Genomic DNA, 22,709 nt, shown 5'->3' on the forward strand with positions numbered 1-22,709 from the left:
TGCAGCTCCATGATGCAGCCTCCGGTGCTGTTGAAGGCTCTTAATCTGCATCCATACTGCAAGGGGTGCTCAGTACATCATCAGTATTTGGTGTCATTGAAGAAATGCCACAGAGTCCCCGCCATAGAGAAAAAAAAATGAAAATGGTCAAGTATCCTCAAACCTAAGATTAAAATAAAATCCTTAGCTGAGTCCCATTGCACAACAAAGCAGGGACAAGTTAAAACCAAGCTGGCTTTATGTCAACACATGTAAAAGATGCACAAATCCTCTTCACGAGCCAACACGGCAGTCAAACAAAAACCCCTCCAAAATAACAATGAGATGAAACAGCTGCTGAACAAGGAAGAAAAGACAGGACATTTAGCTTTCCCTTGACAAAAATTACTTTAATCTGTCTGCCTTAACGTCACATCAGAAGGCTGTCTGAAGCATGTCAACTACAAACTGGCACATATATTAAACTTGATTTGCTTTATAGACTCTAACTTATGGAAGTCATTAAACCTATTGCATTAAAGTTACCTTCTTGTTCAAATTTGTTAGGTCTGCAAAATTGCCAAAATGTTAAAATTTCAACGATTCGCATTTCTTGGAGAGGAGAAAGGAAATAAAACATTTGAGCCAGCGGAAACAAGTACTATATGTTGATCAAGATCTTGATCTCTTCCATTCGGCCCTGCTTTATATCCCGCTGCCTTTTGGATCCGAAAGCTCCCGCAACGAGTTCCTGTTTCTTGCTCTGAATTTTCATCATATTTTCCTCCACTGTGTCCTTCACAATGAACTGCAAATGTACAAACGAGGCAAGATTTACTGGGCCATGGCAAGACACCTGCACATCAACATCACAGTTGGCGTAGCAGTTAGCGCAACGCCTTTACAGCGCCAGCCATCGGGACTGGACCGGCATTCGAGTCCCACGCAGTCTGTAGGGGGTTTGTATGTTCTCCCCGTGTCTGCATGGATTTTCTCTGGGGGGGGGCAGTTTCCTCCCATTCAAAATGTATTGGGGGTGTAGGTTAATGGGGTGTTAATTGGACAGCCCAAACTTATGGGCTGAAATGGCCTGTTACCATGCTGTATGTCTTATTTTATTTTTAAATCAGCTTTTAATAGGTCAACACTTAATTTGCAGTTCATGGCAAAAAAAAAGCTCCACAGATTCTGCTCTCCTTCCCAGTCACTGGAGAACAATAGCATAATCTACAGGGTTTTATACAAAACAGAAAATAACATTTAAGTTTATTTGACACAAGGTAGCAAGTACAGTGAGAAGGGTTCTTCTGTGAACAGACTAACAGGTTATTTCTAACATTTATCCAACTGTGTCAAGTAAGTAGAGGATTACAATGAGGAAGGAGAAGAGAAGGTGTCAGGGGTGATGGATCTTTCAGTACATTGGCTGCCTTTCCTAGGCACCGGAGGGAAATTTGCACAATATTCAGAAAAATATATATTTTAAAAGTTGTTGTTGGGACATTTATTGCCCGCACTTCTCTTGCAAATGGTGACATAGAAACTTTTACAACCATCTAGAAAGGGATGGAAGAGGCTCATGTTTAAAAGCTGAAACTGCTATTTTTTTTTTTAAGTGCCAGGAACACCCATTAGGGTCAGGAGGGAGAAACAGACAATATTTTAGGTCTTGGTACTTTTTCCCCAAGTGTCTTTTTCAAAACTCATTGATGGCCACATGAACCTTTCTGGCAAGGAGAGCATTTATTGCCCTTTTCCAACTCCTCCTAAACTGACTGCCTTGCAGTAAAGAGTTTCCAGCATTGCTGCAGGTTTGGAATCAATTCAAGGTCAGCCTGGATAAAAAACAAGAAATTTCCTCATCTCTGAGGCATCAGTTAACTGGATGAGATTGTGCAACGACCCTGATGAAGATTTTAATCTTTAATTTCCTTCTATGTTATTTAATAAAATGAAATTTAGTGGCATGGAAGGATTTGAACTCCCATCTCTGGTTCATAGGACATGTGCAGTAAAGACCACCGTAGATCTATCACAGTCTCAGAGAAGTGCAGTGTGACACCAAGATTACTATACCTGCTTCCAAATGCCAAATTAATGTGTTTGGTCCCACCTTATTAGAGGTATTTCCTTTATTCTATCTAGCCATCCATCTCCTCTCCCACTGAAAACTAACTTTCCCAGTCCCAAGAAAAGTATCTCAGCCGAAAGAATTAGCTCGGTTTTCTCTTCCACAGATGCTGCCTGACCTGCTGGATGTTTTCAGCACCTTCGATTTTTATTTCAGATTTCCAGCATCTGCAGTTTCTTTGGGTTTCAGACAGACTAATGGGGTGGCTTCAGTAAAGAGTCATTTTCCTTCCGACTTTGTGAAGAGAAAATGTAATTACCTTGGTGATGACAACATCTCTGGTCTGGCCCAGCCTGTGACATCTGTCGAAGCACTGGTCCTCAGCAGCTGGATTCCAAGCCTAGGGCACAAGGGTAAATTATTGGACTGCTAATGTAACACTATTACTCCAAACCCCAGCAGCTGGAGTCGAGCCTTCTTCCCACAAAGACCCAAAAGCACTCCGATGCTGCCTGTGTGGAGTGTGCAGGTTTCTCCTGAAGCTGCATGGGGTTCCTCAGAGTACTCCAAGTTCCTCCCATGGGTCGTAAGTGGCATTACAGTTATCCCTAGTGCATGGGATAGGAGGGGGAGTTGAAGGTAACATGGGTGGTGGGGGAATTAAATGGATTAGTGTAACTAGATGATTGGTTAGCCTGATATCATGCTGTTGAAGACCTTTGGTAATCTTTCCACAAGTTGCAATAGACAAGTGAAATACATGAAACTAGGGGTGAGGCCTAGTCATGCAGTCTACACTAAAAAGTCAGATGGAAGTTAGATTTAGCGACCAATAACTTTTCCCTCCTCCCTTCTCCTCCCTCTGACAAGCTACACTCTTTTTACACTCTGCTAATACCTTAAATACTCCCTTAAGCCCAACAGCACAGACATTGGGAGAAACACCACCTCATATTCCAATTAGAGCGGAACGGTTAGCTCAACACTGCCACAGCGCCAACGATCGGGGTTTGAATCCGGCGCTGGCAGTAAGGAGTTTGTGCATCCTCCCGTGTATGTGTGGGTTTCTCTGGGTGCTCTAGTTTCCTCCGACCCTTCAAAGGGTTAATTTGTGGGTTAATTAGGTGTCATGGATTATTGGACTGAAAGGGCCTGTTACTGTGTGCCTGTCGAAATTTAGGCAACCCCCTCATCTGATTCTACTGTTTCCATGTCTTCTTTACCTACTCCCTAAACACTTTTTTTTCCTTTGACTTTTCTCTCCTCCGCCCGCCTTCCTGATGGTCTCTCCCTTAACCTGCCTCTTTACCTCCTACGCCTTCTGTCCCATCACACCTGGCCCCCTCCACTAGCTTTCCTTCCCCATTTGTGTATGCAAATTCCACCTATTTTATCTTAGTCTCGATGAAAACTCCCCACCCAAAACTTTGACTGACCCTTTCTACCTGTCTGACCTGTTGAGTTGCTCCAGCGAATCTTTGTCTGGATGGGATAAGGCATGCTTATCTTGTGGACAGGCAATCTTTGCTCCAAGATTCAAAAACTTTTGTGTTTCAGGGGCTTGCATAAAGCGACTTCCTGAATTCTATCCATGTCTTTTAACCGTAAAAAGGCTTCCTTGTTTTATGAAACCACAATATTTTTACCTCGTGGCACTTGGATAGGTAGCAAGTTTCGAGACTCCAAATTCAGGTGCTTTCAACTAATAAGTGTTATGTTATATTGAGCTCGAGTCATGGGAACTACACAGATAAAACCACATGCAAGTAAGATTAAATTTGGTAAAAAGGCTGTGGATGCAGTTATTCTTTAAATAAATGGGTCTGAATGGGCTGCTACCATCGGGAAAGAGGTCTTGCACCCATGAAGTTCAGCTCCCCCTCCACCATCAGTCCCCTCAACAACAAATTCAATCAGGGACTCATTTAAGGACACTGACTTTTGCACTTAACTAATTTTTTTTCTGTATTGCACAGTTTGTTTACATTTTTTTAATTTGTTTTCATGTATACGTATCCTCCTGAAGAGTTTTTATTTGCACTCCCAATTCTGCTTCACCTGCAGGTAAAGAATCTCAGGTTTGTATGTGATGTCACGTATGTACTCTGACGATAAGACTGAACTTTAAAGTTGGCCGGCCCAGTACTCACAGGGTCCATGAGGAACACTCGAGAAGCTGCGGTGAGATTGAGTCCGACTCCTCCAGCTTTTAGCGATAGGAGCATAATGGTTGGAGCACCTGGACTGCTGCTCTGGAAGGATTCAATGGCAATTATCCGTCGCTTCTGTGGCATTGAGCCATCCAGGCGGGCAAAGTTGAAGCCTTCTTGTCTGCAAATGGGATGTAAACACATTCCAATTTAGCTCAAAATGAGCAGCGATTCTCAACCTATTTCTTTCCACTCACATTCCACTTTAAGTAATCCCTATGCCATCAGACCTCTGTGATTAGTAAGGGATTGCTTAAGGCAGTTTGTGAATGGGAAGAGAAGGTTGAGAGTCACTGATCTAGACCCAATGGTCACTGAAATATTTTGCTTGAGAAAAATTGTCATTGGCCCATTTCCTTTGGAGTTCTGAAACCGTGCACATAACGAGTCAATCAGGTACGATTAAAACCGTGGTTTTCAAACTTTTTCTTTCTACCTTAAGCAATTCCTTAATAATCACAGAGCACCGATGGCATAGGGATTACTTAAAGTGGTATGTGAATGGAAAGATAAAGGTTGAGAACCACTAACCTAGAGTAAAAGATGACCTAATTCAAGGGTTTCAAGCTGTGTCTTCGTGACTCCAGTTACCTGGGTTCAATCCTGACACCAGGTGTGGAGCTTGCACGTTCTCCCTGTGACCACAGGGATTCCTCCTCGTTTCCTCCCGCAACCAGATGGCGTGTGGGTTAGGCAGCTTGTCCTGAGTGTGCGGGTGGCAGGATCTTGGTGGGAGTGGTAGCTGACGGAAAGGTGGGCACAAAAGGCTTCAGGGAAAATGAGCCAGGGGAATAGAGTTGGTCTGTGAGCCGTCACAGACTCAATGGGTCAAACGACTACCTTCTGGGTCAGAATGAAACACAAAACGGGAGGTCACTGCAGAGTGTGGCAGAACAGATGGATGTGGGAATGCTTGAAAGTGACATCACAGATAGATAAGAGTTGTAAAGAGAGCTTTTGGCACACTGGCCTTCATAAATCAAAGAACACTGAAATCTCGTTAGAACGCGATTTGTTAATCCGCGGAATCGCTTATAGCGCGGGTGTCTGTGAACCCCAAACTTTGCAAATAAGTTGATTAAAATTCTGAATACCGATATTAAAAGAATGCGCTTGCTTTCTTTCATTGAAATTGTTAGTTATAAATAGTGGATCCTTCGAAAACTGGTAATATTTGGTTTTGATTATCCGCGGGCACTCTGACATATATGCATCTGTTCCGGTATGAAATCTTGGACCCCAACTTCTGCGTTCTAATGAAGTTTTACTGTATTGAGTATAGGAGTTGGGACATTACGGTGAAGTTGTCAAAGACATTAGCAAGGCCAAATATGATGTATTTGATACAATGTCCTTCATTACAAAAGCATTTGACGACAAAAACAAAAACTTCTCACTACAATTATATGGGGGCGTGAAAAGAGAGCATGTAACTATGATTTTGCTTTCTTTACCTAAAACTGATTCTATGGAATGAATAGATAAGAATTCAGCAGAGAGATACCAGACACTAACTATTGCCAGTCCAGTCCATAAACTAAAATACAGGAATAAATGCACAATATTTCACCCACCTCAGAGGAGTTTCTATAAGAGTAAGAAAGGCTGTGAACTGAGAGACGACTAAACTCTTAACAGTGGGGTCCTGCTTTCGAAGTTCAATCAAGGAGTGCAACAGAGCATCCACCTGTAATGGTAAATAGACAGGGGAATATCACAAATGCCTGTCTGAAGGCTTTCAGAATTGTCCCTCGTTATGCCAGCCTTTCCTTCCAACTGCTCCCACCCCTCCAAATGATTCACGAATGTACGGGGTGAAAAACGGAAGCCTGCAGACCCTGTGATCGGACTGCTGGAGCAACTCAGCCTGTCTCGCAGCATCCGAAGGCGGTAACAATATATTACCAACGTTTTGGGTCTGAGCCCTTTCTCCTTTCCTTGGCAGGGAGTTGAAAGGAAGGGCCAAAACGTCAGTAATATGTCTTTACCTCCTACGGATGAGACTGGCTAAGTTACTACAGGATTTCTGGATGTATGAAGCCCTCTCCATCAAACAATGTCCTGACCACACCTGCTCGAAGTTTGCATTTGGCTTTCTGCAAAATTGTGGAGAAAAAGTGGAGTGACATCAGTGGAGTAAAAGAAAAACAGACTCAGGAGTCCTGTGCTTTAAAGAAGCAAGATTAATTAAATTGCAAAATTAAATAAGCAAATCAAGTTTGCAGAGGGAGCAGGTTCATCAAGAATGATACCCACACAATTTATAAAGAGCACACAAGAGCATTCAACCTGGTGACTCATAATATCTCATAACACTTCAATTTATGTGCTGTGTGGGAGATCAGTCCAACCATAGCAGAATAGCCATTGTACAAGATACCACAGCAATTCCACCTGCCATCAAACCCGACTTCTCAGCCTAAAAATGTGCAAGACATGGCTACTGTAAAACACAAACGTCTGCAGACACTGTAGTTGAAGTAAAAACACAACGCTGGAGAAACTCAGCAGGTCAAACAGTGTCCTTTATAGAGTAAAGATACAGATACTCCAATGGGTGGTCGGTCAGGGCCCAGGTGAGAGTCGGTGTTCAAGGTGTTGTTTATATTTAGGAGTGTGCTCCTCCACCCCCTACCCCCACCCATTGGTTCAGGCAGCTAACTATATTTTACTCATACCTTGAAGAAGGCCTCAAGCCTAAAACATTGGTTATGTGTCTTTACCTTTGTGACAAAGTCCACTATTTGACCTGCTAAGTTTCTCCAGCGTTGTGTTTTTAAGACATTGTAGCTACAAGGACAATTCTGGAAACTATGTTAAAGTGGGCTCACACAAGACATTCTAGACATTTTCTGCCATCAAGCGCTTTCGGTTAGAATTCCCTTGGGTAGTGGAATTCTGCCAACTGCATTTCCTGCTCTGACAGCAACTGTAAGCAGGAATTCAGTTGCTTAAATATAATCCCCAGTCATGAAAGGGTGAGTGGCCTGAGTTTGATGGTCTCAACTTTGGGATTATAATCGGAACACTCAACTGTCGTTTAACCGTCAAATCCATAAAAAATAAATGAGGTCTCTCATAGATAACAAACATTGCAACAGTTGGCTTCCCTAACCCACCCCCCCCCCACCCCCCCCGCCAAAAAAAACCCTGCAGGCTTACATTCCACAGAAGGCATCTGCGCAATCCCTTTCTAACATCAGTGCGGCTCTCCTACAAATGGCGTCTGACTCACCTTTGAACTGGAGACCCAGGCCTGCTGGGCTTTGTCAAGTGGTGCCGGGTCTGACTCATTAGGGGGACACTCCACCAGCTGTTCCACATGGATCTCCGTCCTGCACAAGGGGCACCTGGCAGTGGGCTACCAGAGGCAAGCAGGAAGAAAGCGATGATCAAACACAAGTATCTGCATTCACACCAATAAACAATTTCCTAATGTGTCTATGATATAGGGCCCCTACACAGCGACTCAAAGGTCAGAATAAAGTACACATTACTTCCCAATGATTGGGCCTTCCAACAATCATTTGCTATTCCCTTCTCTTGAGCAAGATGGTTCCAAGCGATACACTGTTATTGGAATGTGCTAGATCACAGCATCAACCCCACAACACCTAACAAATCAGTGTCTGTGATACATAGGACAGGCCTGAAACATTCACTGTCTTTTACATCCTGTGGATGCTGCGTGGCCTGCTGTGTATCTCCAGCATCTGCAGATTTTATTCTTTAGCCTCAGGTAGAATTTCTGTAGGATTTGTTCAAATCCTGCGGCCCTGTCAGTGCAACAGTGTCTGTAAGGTGTTTGCAAGTTCTCCCTGCGTCTGTGTGGGTTTCCTCCGGACTCTCCGGTTTCCTGCCACCCTTCAAAACGTACCGGGTTGTAGGTCAATTAGGTGTTATTGGGCGGCACGGGCTCGTGGGCTGAAAGGGATTGTTGCCGTGCTCTACGTCTAAATTTAAAAATTAAATTAACTTTGCAAGCTGTCAATATTTCTACTCTTTGCACTCCACCTTATCCTAAAACTGTCTACAGTGTGGAAAAGATCAGTGGAAACACTCTCATTTCCAGTCTCATGTCTCACGTTATCATCATTAATAAAATGCAAATCATCTTCTACAGCGAATAACAATTGCATTTGTATCTATAATTTTTAAAATTGTTTAAATAAATAGTGTATTTAAGGTCTTCTCTGAATGATTAGTAAATTGGAACGATATCGTTCAGTTTATGATTACTGCCCTAGACCTTGTGTCAAACATTAGTTATCTGCAGTTGAATTTGGGCCGTAACTATTGCACTGACATAACAAGAGCCCTGCTTCATAAGGACGTTCGATGTCGCAGTACTAATAACGATATGCTTCAGTCTGATCGTCAGGCTCCAAAGGTGGTGGTCGTTTGGCTCATTACATCTGAGAAAGCATCATCCAATCAATGGCATTGCTTTCACTTCCTCCCAGAGTTTCCCCTTCCCAACTCCCTTTTAAATGCTTCTGCTAAATTCCCTTTGGAGAGCTTCCCCCCACCACCACGCCCCCCCCCCCCCCACCCTCGGTCTGGCAATGAATTCCAGACCACACGAGTGGGTTAAAAAAAAAATCCCATTTCTTGTTTGACTCTTCAGCTGGCTTCTGGCAACCACGAAGAAAAATGATCGGTGACAGATGCTGATTACACCTGGAAAAAGCCCAACAACCCAGTTTTCTCAGGGAAGGCAGAGAGCAACCCCTCCCCATTCAGGTCAACTTCATTCCCACATTACCCCTGCTTGCATCGGAAGCGGCTTAGCACATGAGTCAACTCCAGTAATTACTCCAAGAAGACTTGCCTCACGGCAATTAATAATGATAACCCATTAGAACTGTACTGAGCAAAACCACTTTGCATTGACAATGTAAAAACAAAGCATTGAATACTCAAGACACAACTTCACAAAGATAGGCTGTCAGCCCAAGATAAAGAATTGAAATCAAGCCCAGTAGAATTTCTTACAACAAAGTTCCACAAGCATTTGCCGAATTAATTTTTTTTGAATTTAATATTTTTAGACATACAGCACAGTTAAAGGCCCTTCTGGCCCATGCACCTGCGCCATCCAAATACCCTAATTATCCTACAAATCCATACACTTTTGGAGGGTGGAAGGAAACCCACACAGGTCACGGAAAGACTATATGAACTCCTTCCAGACAACAGCGGATTCAAGCTCTGATCACTGCAGTAACGTGGTGCCGAGAACCCTCAGGGTTTACATCCCGTTCACTTCGGCATCTCACTAACCTGCTCATTCCGAATAACCTGACAGATGCAAGGCTTGCAGTAAACGTGCGCGCAGTGCGTAATGACTGGGAAGGTCAGCGATTCCAGACAGATAGCACATTCTTCATCAGAGCCACAGTTCAAAACTAGTTTCATCTTCTTCACCAACTTCTCCCTCAGTTCATCAGGAGTGGTACTGTCTATGAGACAGAGAGAGAGAGAGAAGAATGAGAGGAAGATGGAGGTAAACAAGTAAACCTGCAGATTCTGGAGTCCAGTGCAGTCCAACGGTCCTGGAGAAACTCATCAGGTCACGCGGCACCCACGCAAAGCAAAAGGCACTCGACGTTTTGGGCTCAACCTGCACTGACTTTGACTTCCTATGGATCAGTGGTTCACAACCTTTCTCCTTTCCACTTATATCCCACTTTCAGTAGTCCCTATGCCGTCGGTGCTCTGTGATTAGTGAGGGGTGGAAAGAAAAAGTTTGAAAACCACTATTTTAATTGTACCTCATTGATTCGTTACGTGCACGGTTTCGTAACTTCAAAGGAAATGGTACAATGACAATTTTTCTCAAGCAAAATATTGGATCTAGAGCAGTGGTTCTCAACCTTCCCCTTCCCACCCACAGACCACCTTAAGCAATCCCTTACTAATCACAGAGCACCAATGGCACAGAGATTACTTAAAGTGGTACGTAAGTGGAAATAAAAAGGTTGAAAACCTCTGCTATGGATGCTGCGTGTCCTGCTGAGTTCCTCTGGCTTTTCTGTAGCACTGCTGAGGGAAACCCCAGAGGAGGAGGGGGAAATGGAGGGAGTCCGAAGGATAGGAAGGGAAAAAGCAATGCAAAAGGGACGAGATGGGGAAGAAAGAGGAAGGGAAAAGGAAGAGAGGAGAAAGAGAGAGGACACTGAAAAATACAAGAGTGACAAATAATCAAAGAGGCTGGAGAGATTGATTTGCATTCAGTAAAAAAATGAGCAGAAGCAATCAATCCTTCTATTTGTATCACCTTTGGAACGAAAAACCCTAGATAACAAAATTTATTTCAGTCACCTGCCGGCTTTCCAACACACTTTATATCCCAAGCAGCGCAATTTGGGGGCCTAAGAACTAGAGACTTCAACTACTCAAAGCATCTGAGCTGTAATTTGAATGATCTTTCAAGGGCTCCACCAGTTTGTTTTTAAAACACTCCTTTCCAAAATGCAGCACATACCTCTGTGTTGGATTCTGCTCTATACTACCTGCCCATTTCTTTTTTAAAATGTTTTTATTGATTTTTTTCAGTAATAAGAAGTTTGCAGAAGAAAAAAAGACAAAGAAAATCACTGCAAGAATAATCATGAATTCCCAACTCACAGCCATAATAATAAAGAATGGGCATAATAGATTTAAATTTTCCAAACCCCTGACTCTAAACAAGGTTGGAAGTTAGTGTTAATAAAACAAAATAGCTTACCCGGTGCCAAAACTCTGTATTAACACTGAATCTCGAGATGATGGTAATAGTCCATGAACAGGCCCCATAATCCAATGCTGGAATCATATCTATTTTTTTTTCCAAATTTAAACAGGACATGATGTCCTTTAGTCATTGTCCATGAATAGGTGGGGTACTATCTTTCCAAAATGCACTAGCCACCCATTTCAACAGCCTTTCCATGTCTTTATCCACCTGAAATGATAACTGCTCCGTTCTCCACGGGTGCTGCCTGACCTGCCGTGCCTTTCCGGCATTTATTTTCTGTTTGTGTCCTCCAGAGTGTCCTCGCCCTGCTGAAAGTTTGCAGATTTCTGAATTTGGTGTCTTTTGCAAAGTGCGTAATTATACCCTGCATAGCCAAGACCAAGTCAGTTATAGAAGATCCATTGAACACTACAGCACAGCGCCAGGCTCTTCAGCCCATTTAGTCGTTGCCAAAATATTATTCTGCATAATCTCATTGACCTGCATCTGGACCATACAACTCCATACACTTCCCATCCACACACCTGTCCATTATCTTTCTTAAATGTCAAAATGGAGCCTGCATTCACCAATTGAGCTGGCAGCTCGCTCCACACCCTCACCACTCCCTGCACGACATTTCCCCCTAATGTTACTTTAAACATCTCACCTTACTCTACCCATCATAATTTTGTATACTGCTATCTAATCTCCCCTCATTCTCCAACACTCCAGGAAATGAAGTCCTAACCCGTTCAGCCTGGCTGGTTGCATCACTGCCCGGAGGTGCCGACGCTCAGGTCAAGGAAAAACTCCAGAGGGTTGTTAACTCGGCCTGCGACATCACACACACCAGTCTTCACTCCATCAAGAACATCTACAAGAGGAAGCAGCCTCTATCCTAAAGAACCCCTACCACCCAGGCCATGCCCTCTTCACTTCTGCTACCATCGGGAAAAAGGGTACAGGACCCTGAAGACGAGCCCTCAGCAGCACAAGGACGGCTTCTTCCCCGCTGCCATCAGATTCCTGAATGAACAATGAACCAGAGACACTAGCTTTCTTTAACGTGTTCTTGCACTATTTTTATTTATTTTGTACGGTGGTTTATGTAAATGTTTGCACAGTGACGCTGCTACATAACAAAAAATTTGGTGACATGTTCATGACAATAAATTCCGATCTTTCCCACAGTTTGTATTAAATCAATAAAGATTTGTAGCCCTCATACTCATCCCCAAACATTTCCTTTTGATTTTTTTCAAGCAGTCAGCACTGTGGGGAAGCTCCCTTGTGGGTCGTAATTAGAGAGGAAAGAGATTCCCATTTTCATTTAGACATGGAGAAGATGTGCCAGGAAGCTGCTCCTACCTGCAGAGCCCATGACGGCCGAAGAGTTTGCAAACAGGCGCGGATGGCAGCACAGCTGCCTCAGCCAGACCAGGATCGCCAGAACATCGGCATAATGTGTGAAGACAGACCCTTCACTGAAATATCTGAAAAATGTTGGAATGGAGACGAGCTTTAACCCTTGGCGACACGTGAACATAATTGCAGCTATCAGGCGAATGCCTCAGTCAAACTGCCTCCTTGCTGAAAACATACCCGGCTTCTCATTGGCACAGAGAGCAATAAACTGAAAGCCCATCAGAAAAACCACAGAATCATACGGTGCAGAAACAGGCCATTCAGCCCATCAAGTCCACATTGACCCATTATACTAATCCTATTGACCAGTACTTTGTCCTTAGACTTCTGAGCTTCCATGATTTGTACTTGTTTACCTATATACTTCTTAACTGGTGTAAGAGTCTCTCCCTCCCTGCTCAGGCAGTGTGGTATAGATTCCAATAACCCAGTGGGTGGGGGGAAAAAACATCTCTCCAGACTTCCTAAATCTGTGCTGCTTTGTTTTAGACAACTGTGCTACAAGGAAAAGTTTCCTACTTTCTACCCTTGGACTCTTAAATGTTTAAACTAAATTTAGACATAACAGGCCCTTCAACCCCGTGAGCCTGAGCCACTCAATTCACCTGCAACCCCTCCTACGTTTTTGGAAGGGTAGTTGGAAACCCATACAGAGACGGGGAGAACATACAAACTCCTTACAGACAGCACTGGATTCGAACCCTCGTCACTGGCTCTGTAACCGCCCAAACAGAATTTGTCAGAGAAAAAAAAATTAGAAATAAGTACAAAGATTATTTGGCCAGTCACTAAGTTAATTTAGACTTGATCACTGACATGTTCACCTGATCCACAAATACCCGATTGCCACACAGACTTGGGGGAATGTTGGCACACAGAATTCCTTTTCATTAGGGATCGCTGACAGCATTTATGAACAATGATCTTGGTCACTTCTCTTCACCCTCCTTAACCTCAGGGAAACTAAGGCCAGCTATTGTGGCTGGACTTGAGCCGAGGCTATATGGCTCAAGTCAAACTTTGTTTGGTACTTCGGACCACCTGGTTTCGACAACCACAGAACATATTCAGCCAATGTCATCGCACAGGTCTGTAAAATTTCTCTAGACCATGAGACTATTACGGAAAAGCTATGAAGATTTTCAGAGGCAGGATTCACAGTCACCATTCTTACCCAGGTTTCGACAAGAGAAAGGAAGAACACTTCAAGAGAGGGCTAATGAAACATGGGACAATGCCATAGCCAGGTTCATCCTTGACCCCAGGAAACTCTTGCCCACATTCTCCTTGTTACTCTGCCGGTTTCCCTGGGTGCTCTGGTTTCTTCCCACGTCCCAAGGGTACGGGACGGTAGGTTAATTCTGACGGGAATGCCAGGAGTATATTAAGAGGGAATGGGGGCTGGCTTGATGGTCACGGCTATTTCAGAGCCGCATGACTGTTCACTCAAGTTAGGATTGTGTCTATGCTTCAGTCCACGATATCTTCCAGTTTGCCATGAAAATATGTGGGCAAATTGAAGGCCTCAATTGCTGTGGGCTCTTGGCTTCCTTACATCTCTGATTTAGACTTCGTCTCAACTGTTGTCAATTCCATCATGTCCGTACTAGGAAAACAAAGCCCATCAAGGAAGTGGGATAGAAATTCCCAAAAATTGACCACTTTACCGATGCAAATAAAAAGATATTTTTATGAAGGTTCAAGCCCTTACACTGAACAACATTATTCTACACCCACTCTCTGAGTAGTCCTTCAAAGCCTCACCTGCCAATAATGGCCTGTCCTTCATTCTTTACAGACTCGTATATTTGCTTCTCTTCTTCGGACAGCGTAATATGCTGAATAAAGACGGTTCGTGTCGGTAATTCTATTACAGACTTGCCGTTTACTCTGCTGGTTTTGGTTCTTCGCAAGGTGATGTTGTTTATCAATGCCTGTAGCCGTCTAAGGAATAATCACACAGAGAGAAGAGGTAAGAAGCCTTCTTAAGCCCAGGTGGTTAGGATGGAGACATTATCTGAAGATGTGAAATACGCAAGTCTGCAGACACCGTGATTGTAGTAGAAGCATAAATGCAAAGAGGAAAAGCAGGTCTTGCAGCATCCATAGAAGGTAAAGATAGGTTACTGACATTTCGGGGCCTGAGCCCTTTCTCAAGGTAAGCTGTGTCCAGTTTTAGTCTCCCTTTTTAAGGAGAAACTTGCATTGGAGGCAGTGCGAAGAAGGTTCGCTGGGCTAAAGGAGTTGACACATGAGGGAAGGTTGAGTGATTTGGGACTACACTCAGTGGAGCATGCAAGGACAACATACAAAGATATGTGAAGGGTGGATGTTGACTGGATCTTTACCCACCGTGAACAGCCTCAGACAGAGACGAGGAAGAGTTTCTGCTTTCAGAGAGTTTCAAGAGCCCCAAAAGGCTAGTTGTAACATTCCAACAGCTGTGTAAAGAAGAGGAGAGGGCTGCAATGGAAAGGAAGATCAAACTGCACCAAGCAAGGGCAGCATAATCGCACAGTTCTGGGGTTCATCGGGGAAGAAACTGTCTTTAAGCCCATTGGTGTGTGATTTCACCTTCTTAAGCCTTCTCCACAATGAGAGGAGGGAGAAGAGTGTGCCTTGGGTCCTCCAATATGCCTTTCGTAGGAAGCGGGAGATGTAGATGGAGGGGAGAGGTTTGTGTTATGTTCAGAGCAGTGTTTGCCACCTTCTGAAGCCTCTTCTGATGTACAGAGCAGATCCTGTAGCTCATTGTCATGCATGCAGCAAGCGTGCTTTCAATGGTACAACCTGTCGAAGTTTTGGAGTAAAAAAAATGGTTCGCAACTCTTGTGAATGTGGAATAAATGAATACAATGCAGGAAGAGATCAAAGGACATTAAAACAGGGGAGTTGAGAAATATGGGGAGAGAAAGTTGATCAGTCATAATATTTTGAAACTGTGAGCAGACTCTACAAAACAATCAGCCTTTCCATTTTCCTTAATTGCCTCGATTATTCAGTGCAAAAGAAAATGTTAAACACTGCAAACTTAAAATGTCTTCCAAATTCTCTTTTTTGTTTTACTTGTGACTTTTTTTTTTATATTAAAAAAAAAGATCTAATCTGGAGTTCTCCCAATGTGGGTAATAACCATGGAAAGGGATCTCCCAGAAATAACTTGATCGCAGAACATGTAGTGCACAAGAAGGTGTGAAGGCCTGAAGATTTGTGTCGCTCAATTTGGGTGAAGAAAAAGCAACAGGCAATTTTTTTTTAAATTTAGACATACAGCACGGTAACAGGCCATTTCGGCCCACGTCTCCGTGCTGCCCAATTTGCACCCATTGAACCTACACCCCCAGGGATAATGTGCAAACTCCTTACAGACAGTGCGGGATTCGAACCCCGATGCTCGAACGCTGGCGCTATAAAGGCATTGCACTAACCGCCAGGCCAACTGTGCCACCCTGAAGACATCCCGTAAAACCATCCCCTTCTATTTAATCCTCTTCCCACCCCACAACCCCCCTCATCAATCCTCCCCATTCCCAGCTTGCCACATACAAATAATGGAGCACAAATCCATTAGATCATTTATAAACCACACTGAACCCCTCCTTAGAAACCACACTGAGCCCCTCTCCTTAAACATTGTTCCCCTACTTAAAACACCACTAAAATAACTCTAGGTGCTCTTTAGGCCATTCTTCTGCTCCGGAGATTCACTGAATGCACTGCGGAGATGCACTGAACCTCCCTTTCCTATACGAGGCCTTAATGAAGATGCCTTTCCCTCTATCCTGGCCCAAATTCAGGTCGAAGTACCTACTTGAGGCCATGTTGATCCCCCATGGTTACGGGGCGTTGGATCGTACGGTGCCACCATTGTCTGTCTGTAAATGGTTTCAACTTCAGGAATGAAAGGATGGACCAAAGATCCTTCAAGGAGTTTTGAATTGGAGTTCCTGCAACAAAAGCAAATCAGCAACTTCATTTCTCATTAATCTGCACAGCGCTCAAAGTTGCATTGACATTACTACAGTTATTCAGGATCCAGCTCATGATGCAGTGATCCTGACCTGGTGGAAAATTCTGCGGTCATAACACAAACAGAATGAATGGTTAAAAAGAAGGTCAAGGGCCTCATAAAAAGATTACAGGTGAAAGAATGGCAAATGAGGTCCCCTTGTTTAAAAAAAGGTTAATAGAGAGAACCCTGGGAATTATAGACCAGCAAGTCTTACACCTGCGGCATGCAAACTATTGGAGAAAATTCTTAAGGACAGGATTTAGGAACAGTCTTCTCTGGGAGTGTCCGCATGGCTTTGTGAGGGGAAGGTCCTACCTCATGAGCCTAATTGAGTTTTTTCTTTGAGGAGGTGTATATGAATTTTAGTAAGGCATTTGACAAGGTCCCCCATGAGATACTCGTTCAGAAAGTCATGAGGCAGGGGATCCATGGAACCTTGGCTGTACGGATTCAGAATTGGCTTGAGCAGAGAGTCATAGAGGACGGAGAGTATTCCACCCTGGAGGTCAGTGACCAGTGGAGTTACCCAGAGATCTGTTCTGGGACCCCTGGTCCCTGCGATTTTTATAAATGAGCTGGACAAAGAAGCGGAAGGATGGGCCAGTCAGCTTGCGGATGATATGAAGATTGGAGGAGCTGTGGATTGTGTTGAAGGATGTAGTCAGGATGCAGAGTTGGGCAGAAAAGCGGCAGAGGGAGGAAAGTTTAGGGGAGACATCATGGGTAAGGTTTTTACACAGAGAGTTGTGGGTACCTGGAGTGCCTTGCCTGGAGTGGTGGTGGAGGAGGCTGAAACATTAGGGGCATTTAAGATTCTTTTAGACAGGCACATGGATGAAAGAAAAATAGAGGGTTACAGGATGAAGGGTTTTGATTTTTTTTTGGTAGGAATATATGGGTCGGCACAAAGGCGGCCGAAAGGCCTGCACTATGCTGTATGTTCAATGTTCATCCACTGGGAGAATACTAAGACTCAGAGCACGGTGAAATCGAGATCTACCACAGGCCTCGATTCTATGGTCAAATTTTAACCTCATAGTGCAATTCTGTCAGAGAGCCACATGGTCAGAAGCGAAGCTGAGTGGATGAGGTTTCAAAGTCAGACGATGAACCAATACTTCGAGATCAAATGAACCCAAATTCTTTTCACATCTGGGTCCAAGTTTATAGACTCAGCATGGACAGGATAGGTCAAGTGGCCTCCTCCCATCGTGGGTCACAATAATTTGACATTATGAGCCATAATTCCATTAAAACAAAAGTGATATGAAAGAGCTATAATGATTCCACACGTTATTTTCAAAAGCAAATTTTCCCATCAGAATCTTGACGATAATGCATTACACCACAAAATAATCACGGTAAATTTGATTCCCAATAACTTTTAACAATTACGTTTATGTTTAGACCAACTGCACGGTAACAGGCCCTTTCGGCCCACAAGCCAGTGCTGCCCAATTACTCCCAATTGACCTACAACACCCGGTACGTTTTGAATGGAGGAATCCCACATAGACATGGGGAGAATGTACAAATTCCATACAGACAGCACAGGATTCGAACCTGGCGCTCTAACGATATTATGCTAACCATACCACCCTGAATTACTTGAGGTGTTGGCGAGAAAGTCTGGGGGGTGGAGGCGATAAGACCTACTCCTCCTATTTGCTGTCCATCCCTTTTCGAGATGCAGGTGCACTTGGCAGCTCGCTTGCTTTATTGCATTGCAGATATTTTGAATTGGTTTCTGTACAAATGGATCCCACCTGCCCAGAAACAGTTATAAATGGACTTTTTGCATATTTTCATTTCAACTAATAATCCAAAATGTGCAGGAGAGGATCTGAGGCCTGCATGAACCAGGGCAAGCATCAACGAACAACCCCAAGGGGCACCGCAGCTGAAGGGCAGCTAGTGACTTGCGGGCAAAGAACCCACACAGGCCACTGGCTGATGGTGAACTTGAGGTCAAAGGACTCACACCAAGCTGCAGACTGCTCACAAGAACCAGATTTCGGAACCAGAAGTCGAGAGGAGGCTGTGGCCAGCGAGGGCTCCCAAAGGGCCCTGGACACTGAAGGTTTCTTCATCGTATTGGAGGTTTGGATCTGGAATCAGAACTGGGATCTTACACAACAGTGGAGGCTGCACAAGTGCTAGTGGCGAATCCACGGATACTCGGCGACTGCAGGTGGGGGGGATGGTTGGGGGGATTTTCTTTTGCTTCTCTTTCTGATTTTCTTTTGCTTCTCTTTCTCTGACTGTAAGGGGCACTGGTCACTGCTAATGGCAAATCTTTGTCTACCTTATGGCATTCTAAAGACAATTTTGTATAATATTACATTTCTGTTTTATTATAAGACAATATATATTTAATCTTAAACGCTCACAATAATGTCAAACATAATTTGTGCCAGGAATAGTAAATTGGAATACAGTCATGCACCACATAACACCTAATCTCATAAATATCCGTGGTCCCATAAGGTTGTAAGAGTTCAGAAATCCCGCTCCAGCAACAGCTCCCAGACTCACCCAACACTACGTTAGCCCTGCATCCAGAGAGTAAAGTGGCCTTGTATTGTTCACTACACTTTCACGGCACGTAACCTGGCAAGACACCACTGTGCGGCCTTGGAGAATGAGGGCACATTGGACTGCTGCTTTATGACCTACATAATGGCATAGAGAGGTCAGAAAAGTTGAGAGGTCATTCGGGCAGCACGGCTAGCACAGCAGTTAGCACAACGCCATTATGGCATCAGCAACGCAGGTTTGAATCCAGTGCTCCCCGTGTCTGCATGGGTTTCCTCCAGGGAGTCTGGTTTACTCACATGGGTGAATGGCCTGTTACCATGCTGTATCTCTGAATTCAAATCTAAAGTTCCAATTCAATTTACATGTACATGAGAAAAACACCATTTCAACTAAAATCCTACTCAAAATACACTGTTCCCAATCAATGATCAAATCTTTTGCACGGCGCGCCTCAGCCCCAACTCTACCTGTTAACACCCATCTTCTCTCAGCAGTTAGAGTGAGCGCTGCTTTGGTCTGCTGGGCATTAGGGTTCCTGATGGTGTGACCCTCATCGAGCACCACACGCAGCCATTTCACTTGGTGCAGGGGGCTGGCACATCCACTCTGGAAGGGAAAAGGGGGAATAATTATAGCCCAGAACCAAAAAAGAAAATCACCACAGTTTAGCTGCAATACACAAGAATGCTGGAGAAACTCAGCTGGTCACGCAGCGCCTATAGGAAGCAAACGGTAACAAACGTTTCAGGCCTGAGCCCTTCGTCAAGGTCAAAGCAAAAAGAAAATCAGGCAGGCGCCTAGAATAAAAAGGTAGGGGAGAGGAGAGGAAGGACAATGGGGCAGGGGGAGGAGCACGGGCTAACAGGCTAAGAGGTCAGATGGATATGGGTGGGGAGGGTTGGCTGAGAAGTATTGGGGAGCTCTCTGAATGGAGAAGGAAGGAGGTAGAGAGCTGGAGGAAAGGAAACAGAGAGAGAGAGAAAAAGAGTGGTGGGGGGGGGGGGCAAAGGGTTCAACAAAAACTGGTTGGAGAGATTTACTTTACCTTCTGCCCGAGAACAGTAAACTATTCATCTACTAAACAACATCAGTTTAGCAATGCAAAACGAAACTGTTAGTGTTCAAGATATTAGAATGTGAAATGAAAGGCTAGGTCTCTGGACCACAACGTTATAAAATGTCTCAGAAATTATCTTTTTACTGCCAAAATGAAATACACAAAAACAAACATCTTGCATTTCCATGCAAGTTCCTATCATTAAAGGATTCAACTTCTTTTTAAAATACTCCAAAATCCGGGTCTGTCAACATCCGCAGCCCATTATTCCCTTGGTCAACCATCTCTTTGATAATTCACTTCTAATTAATTTAAATTTGTGTCCTCTGGGGCTGTTAGCATTTGAGTAATGGCCTAGATTTTAGTGAGAATGGCAAAGCAACCGCACTTGCCACCGACCTTGTAGAGAGCAGCCAAGAAAGACCTAACAAGTTCTGTGTAGGAAGACGGCGGCGCTGCTGTGAACTCAGTAAGGAGTGGGGGAGGGGGGGGGATTGGCAGAGGAACACCTTCCAACACTCCTCTGTGGAGTCCTACTGTCCAGCCATCACCCCAACGACCCTATACAACTTTAAACCACCAGTAGAACGGGGGCAGGTTTATTTTTTTTATGTATTTACATCGAAGACCCCTAAGAGCTCTACGCCCAAGACGGCAGCAAAAATGCTTGGCTGCCCAGTGGGTTGAAGGGTCCATTGCAGCAACTGGTGGGGGGTGTTAGCAGCCGACCATTGCAGGGCATCAGAGTGGGAGAACACCACCTCGCCAAGAAGGAAAAGCCTGGGAGAAAACCTGACAGGGGAGGAGACCCCAGAAAAGAGGCCTGACTCAACTCCAAGCTGCTGAAGACTGGTTTGTGGGAGCCAAGTATCGGGACCGGGATCCATGAGGGTGAAGATGACTCTTGAAGGGCCTCAGGCTCTGACCAGCCTGATCGTATTGGGGTTTCGGAAACGGGGGCTGAGGAGGGAGACTCGGATGCCTGGCAGCAGCAGGAGCCTCCTTTGGCAGTACGTTCCAGATTCGGACCACCCTCCAAGTGAAAGTGTGGCCCACTTTCCAATAGATAATTAGACAAGCACTCAATGGAAAGCACAATTTTTTAAAGAAATGGAGGAATAGGATTCCATTGAATTGTTCTACAAACAGATGGATCAAAATGGGCCCGATAGCCTCCTCCAGTACCATGGTGATTCAATGGTTCCACTACAGGTCACAACTACACATTAGAGCAGTGGTTCTCAACCCTTTTCTTTCCACTTACATCCCACTTTAAGTCATCCCTATGCCATTGGCGCTCTGTGATTAGTAAGGGATTGCTTAAGATGGGATGTGGGTGGGAAGGGAAGATGGAGAATCACTGCTCTAGACCCAATTCTTCCTGAAATATTTTGCTTTAGATAAACTGTCATTGGTCCATTTCCTTTGGAGTTCTGAAACCGTGCACATAATGAGTCAATGAGGTACAATTAAAACCATGGTTTTCAAACTTTTTCTTCCCACTCACATCCCACCTTAAGCTGTCCCTTACTAATCAGAGCACCGATGGCATAGGGAATATTTAAAGTGGGATGTGAGTGGAAAGAAAAAGTTTGAGAACCCCTGCGTCAGAGGTCCAGTACACATTCGCATGCTTCTTGTAAAAACACCTTGGGATGAGAGATTTTGCTGTAGAAGAGTTAACAAGAATACCGTTTGATTACTGACATTTCTCTATGGTTTCTCTCTAGGTGTTCTTCCGACCAATATCATTTACATGCTAAGCATTTTTGCCTCTCTGCATGTACTATGTGTGTACAATCACATGCAAACACAAGATACTCTGAATGAAAATTGAAATATTCATTACTGAGACCTACATGAGGATTTTAAAATGTGCTGACAGAAGGTTCTCTTCATCCCAATCTTCTAATTTTCATTCCAAAGACTGTTGAGGCACAGTAGAATAGGAAGCTACTTCTGTTACAGCTCTCTTGAATTATTAATTCTGCAGAAGTATTGTTTTCGTGTCTGCTCATCATTTTAACCCTTTCAGGACCATTGTTGTTTACCATCTATATCAATGACCTGGACGATAATGTGGCAAATTGGATCAGCAAGTTTGCAAACGACAACAAGATTAGAGGCGCTGTAGGCCGCAAGGAAGGCTTTCAAAGCTTGCAGAGGGGTCTGGACCAGCTGGAAACGTGAGCTGAAAATTGGCAGATGGAATTCAATACAGACAAGTGTGAGGTGTCGCAGCTTGAAAGGACAAATCAAGAAAGGTCATTCATGGTGAATGGTCGGACACTGAGGAGTCCAGCAGAACAGAAGAATCTGGAAATAGAGTTACACAATTCCCTGAAAGTGGTGTCACAGGTGGATAAGATGGTAAAGAGAGCTTTTGGCACATTGGACTTCATAAATCAAAGTATTGTGCATAGGCTTACGATTTACGATGGAGTTTGCCAGAACGTAACCCCATCGTAAGTTGAGGAGCACCTGTAGTACTATTGCTATGAAGCATTGGGGTGGAGTCACTGGTATTCCCAGGATCAATAGGCTGATGGAGGAGCAGCATTGGGCCAGCATTTGATTAGTCCGTCGTAATCAGGAGCATGTGCCAGATAACAGAGCTTGCCCTACAGTTGCAAATTTAGACCAAGGTATTTATGCACCGCATCAGAAAAGGAGAGAAGATTGGTGATCTTTGGCAT

The 22,709-nt window shown here is 44.1% G+C and overlaps 1 protein-coding gene across 4 annotated transcripts in view; it reads right to left on the reverse strand.

The window, feature by feature from the left end:
* Positions 1–234: 234 nt before the first annotated feature.
* hltf (helicase-like transcription factor) overlaps positions 235–22,709 on the reverse strand; it is a 67,883-nt gene continuing 45,408 nt past the window's right edge. For 2 of the 4 annotated variants that reach the window (XM_069897407.1, XM_069897408.1), the window contains exons 16-25: positions 19,424–19,562; positions 16,218–16,353; positions 14,171–14,350; positions 12,350–12,474; positions 9,544–9,722; positions 7,496–7,621; positions 5,835–5,947; positions 4,201–4,381; positions 2,370–2,450; positions 236–787 (exon numbers count right to left, since the gene is read on the reverse strand). In XM_069897407.1, coding sequence (XP_069753508.1) covers positions 641–787; positions 2,370–2,450; positions 4,201–4,381; positions 5,835–5,947; positions 7,496–7,621; positions 9,544–9,722; positions 12,350–12,474; positions 14,171–14,350; positions 16,218–16,353; positions 19,424–19,562 — 1,407 coding nt within the window. In that variant the 3' untranslated portion in view covers positions 236–640. Of the gene's footprint in view, positions 788–2,369; positions 2,451–4,200; positions 4,382–5,834; positions 5,948–7,495; positions 7,622–9,543; positions 9,723–12,349; positions 12,475–14,170; positions 14,351–16,217; positions 16,354–19,423; positions 19,563–22,709 lie in introns of all 4 variants that reach the window. The other 2 variants (XM_069897406.1, XM_069897409.1) reach the window with 2 other exon arrangements.

The sequence above is a fragment of the Narcine bancroftii genome, chromosome 9 (assembly GCF_036971445.1).
Source record: "Narcine bancroftii isolate sNarBan1 chromosome 9, sNarBan1.hap1, whole genome shotgun sequence".
In the NCBI taxonomy this organism is placed as follows: domain Eukaryota; kingdom Metazoa; phylum Chordata; class Chondrichthyes; order Torpediniformes; family Narcinidae; genus Narcine; species Narcine bancroftii.